At 44.5% G+C, this 3,504-nt stretch overlaps 1 protein-coding gene across 1 annotated transcript; it reads left to right on the top strand.

Annotated features, from left to right (window-relative positions):
• The first annotated feature begins 1,028 nt into the window (after positions 1–1,028).
• On the top strand, positions 1,029–3,170 carry LOC108748530 (uncharacterized protein K02A2.6-like). Its single transcript, XM_018486754.1, has 3 exons — positions 1,029–1,655; positions 1,717–2,476; positions 2,560–3,170. The coding sequence occupies exons 1-3, from the start codon at positions 1,029–1,031 to the stop codon at positions 3,168–3,170; spliced, it is 1,998 nt and encodes a 665-aa protein (XP_018342256.1).
• Positions 3,171–3,504: the final 334 nt, after the last annotated feature.

Raw genomic sequence — 3,504 nt, 5'->3', positions numbered from 1 at the left:
CCTGGGTCAACCAGAATTCGATCGTTTAGTGGACCACGTCGCACCAGCGGATCCGACCAAGATGAAACAAACAGATCTCATCGCCATTTTGAAGAATCTCTTTCGTGACAAGACATCTCTCACCCGCCGTCGCATCGAAATCTTAAACTATAGATATGACAAAGCTATCTCCGAACACATCGACCGAATAAATCGTTTGGCTTCAGATTTCGAACGTTCTAAACTCACGGATGATAATTTCAAAGTTTTGTTACTCCTCCAATCACTCTGTTTCTCAAGTGATAACGAGGATCTAAAAAAGAGGGCTCTACGTGTAATCGAGAAGAACGAAAAAATGCTACTCTCAGAGATATCACTACAGAACTCGAGGCTCATATGAACGTATCTACAAATTTGAAAACGCTCGAAAACCCATCGAATCTTTCCACTTCAACCACGCAGTCTGTACGCTTCAAATCAGAAAAAAAGAAACGGCCTTCATCAGAATCCACGAAACAGTCTGGCACCACGAAGAGTGTGCCTAGACAATCTTTCAATTGCAACAGCTGCGGTGGCGCACATCGTCGTGCAAACTGTCCGTTCCGCGACGCCACGTGTTTTAAGTGTTCCTTAAAAGGCCACATCGCGAAGGTGTGTCGCTCGAAGGATAAGGTCGACTACCTTTCGGCCGACAACACAATCGATAACACAGTTGATATCGATAAGCCAGCAATTCAATCGATAACTTCGCTCAACAACTATCGACGCATCTACATTCCTACGTCATTACTCGACCAACATGTACATACAATTTCAATACGATAGTGGATCAGATGTCACGACCATCGGGAAAGACACGTGGATACGTCTAGGCAGTCCTACACTTAGCTCCGGCAAATCTGTGGAACACGCCGAGGGCAATGCTCTGAAAACATTAGGAAGATTCAAGTGTAAAATACAGACTGCTAACCGTGAAGATGATGTAGTGATAGATGTCGCGCGCGACGGTCTTAACCTATTCGGCTATTGACAAGCTCAATTTGTGGGCTATGCCTCTCGACAAGTGCCGTGAGTTCTGTGAAAATTCACAACGCGCGGTTGTTAAACACAACAAAACAAATTCCCCCGTCGAGTCGCCACCATCACCTCCAGCATCAAACGACCACATCGTGAAAAATTTTCCAAAACTCTTTTCCAAGGGCCTCGGGCAGTGTAAAAATTTTCAAGCTAAACTTACGTTATCCGAAAACTCTGTTCCAGTGCAAACTCCATGTCGGCAAATCCCGTTCGCGATGGAAACTCTCCTAGACGAGGAATTGCAGCGTTTAAAATCCTTAGACATAATCGAACGCGTACATCAATCGGATTGGAGTACACCTATCGTCATCGTAAAAAAACCAAACGGCAAAATCCGTTTATGCGCTGATTACTCCACAGGCGTGAATAAGGCATTGAAAAATAACATGTATCCTTTACCGAACATAGATTCTATAGTATCTAAACTAAATGGTAATAGTTATTTCAGCGTTTTAGACCTCAGTGATGCGTTCTTGCAAATCGAAATCGCTGAAGGATATCGTGATGTCACCACGATCACAACACCGAAGGGCCTTTTCAGATACAAACGTCTACCCTTTGGCATCAAGACGGCCCCAGCCACATTTCAACAAGCCATGGTTCAATCGATTTCAGGGTTGGACGGCGTTGGCGCCTTCATCGATGATATCTATATCGCAGGTTCTACCCGTCAAGAACACTATATACGTCTTCGCTCAACTTTACAACGCCTCGAGGCTCTGGGAGTTGAAACCCGAGAAATGTCGCTTCGCTCTACGCGAAATCAAGTATCTCGGTCTTATCATCAATGGCTCAGACATCGCCGCAGATCTTGAAACTACTCGAGCGATTGCGATTATGCCTAATCCTTCCTCCGTGGCGGAAGTCCAAACACTCTTAGGAATGATAAACCACTACGGAAAATTTATACCACATCTTCATCAGTTAAAGAAACCCTTAGAAGATCTCACAAGAAAGAACCAATCATGGACGTGGAACGCACAACACGACACTACAATGCTACACATCAAGAAAATCTTTCTTAGCCCCCTACTCTTAGAGCACTTCGATCCTTCAAAAACATTCATCGTAGCTGCAGACGCTTGCTCTACAGGAATCGGTGGAGTACTCCTGCAGCGAGACGTGTACGGGCACGAACGTGCTGTCTACCATATGTCACAAAGTCTAACAGACTTTCAGCGCAACTATTCCCAGCTCGAAAAAGAAGCTCTTGCATTGGTTACGGCGGTCGAACGATTCCATAAATTCGTCTGGGGAAAGAAGTTCATCCTACAAACCGACCATAAACCGCTTGTCGCTCTCCTTCAATCTGAAGACACAAAAGGTCTAAAACCCACTACAGCGGCTCGTCTCAAGCGCTGGGCCATAAGACTACTGGGTTACGACTTTGAAATCGAATATGTCCACTCACAGGACTTCGGTCAGCAGACGCTTTATCGCGTTTAATACAGAAATTCCGCCACGATAACAGTGAAGACTTACAAATAGCCTGTGTCCGTGCAGTGGAAAACGAAATCCAACGAATCAGAGACTTTTCCATCGATAAATTTGGAGAAGAACTTCGTCTCAAGTTAAAATCGGCTACCAGTACTGACCCCGACCTCCAAGCTATCATGGAAGCTATTCGGAGCAATAAAACTCCTACTATCAATTTACCTACGGTGGAACACTATAAGAAACGTCTTGACTTCCTGTCAATCGTCGACGACACCTTACTATTCGGAGACAGAGTAATCATACCTCAAGGGATTCAAGCCAGTATCCTGTCATCTCTGCACAAAGGCCATCCCGGTATTCGAAGAATGAAGCAGCTCGCACGTGAATACGTCTACTGGCCAAAACTTTCCGAGGATATCAAACATATAATAAAACGTTGCGACCCCTGCGCACTAACACGCAAATTACCAATCAAGATTCCAATCTCTCCGTGGCCAATCCCCTCTAAGCCTCTAGAACGCTTACATGTAGATTACGCAGGACCGATAGACGGCCAATATCTACTCATCTTTGTGGACGCATTTTCAAAATTTATCGAAGTGGCTATCACGCCAACTATTTCTGCAGCACGCACAATAGAAATATGTCGGGAAATATTCTCCAGATGGTCCGCCTGAAATATTAATAAGCGATCATGGAACGCAATTTACAGCAGATATCTTCGCAAACTTTTGCAAAGAGATGCACATCAGTCACATTCTCTCCGCCGTCAACCACCCTCAATCTAACGGACAAGCTGAGAGAATGGACTTCGTAAAAAGAGCTATCGCAAAAAATCCTTCCAACTGGAGGAAAGAACTCCAAGACTTCCTTTACAGTTACAGATATACACCTTGCTCCGCAACCTCAAATGGAAGATCTTCAGCCGAATTAATGTTTGGCAGACGTATTACCTCTCCTTTTACCAAATTACTAACTAATTACTAAACTACCAGTACCCCCATCCAAACA

Source organism: Trachymyrmex septentrionalis, unplaced genomic scaffold (assembly GCF_001594115.1).
Source record: "Trachymyrmex septentrionalis isolate Tsep2-gDNA-1 unplaced genomic scaffold, Tsep1.0 scaffold23, whole genome shotgun sequence".
Taxonomy (NCBI): Eukaryota; Metazoa; Arthropoda; class Insecta; order Hymenoptera; family Formicidae; genus Trachymyrmex; species Trachymyrmex septentrionalis.
Note: the sequence above shows the minus strand (reverse complement) of the source record. Positions and strands in the feature narration are given on the sequence as shown.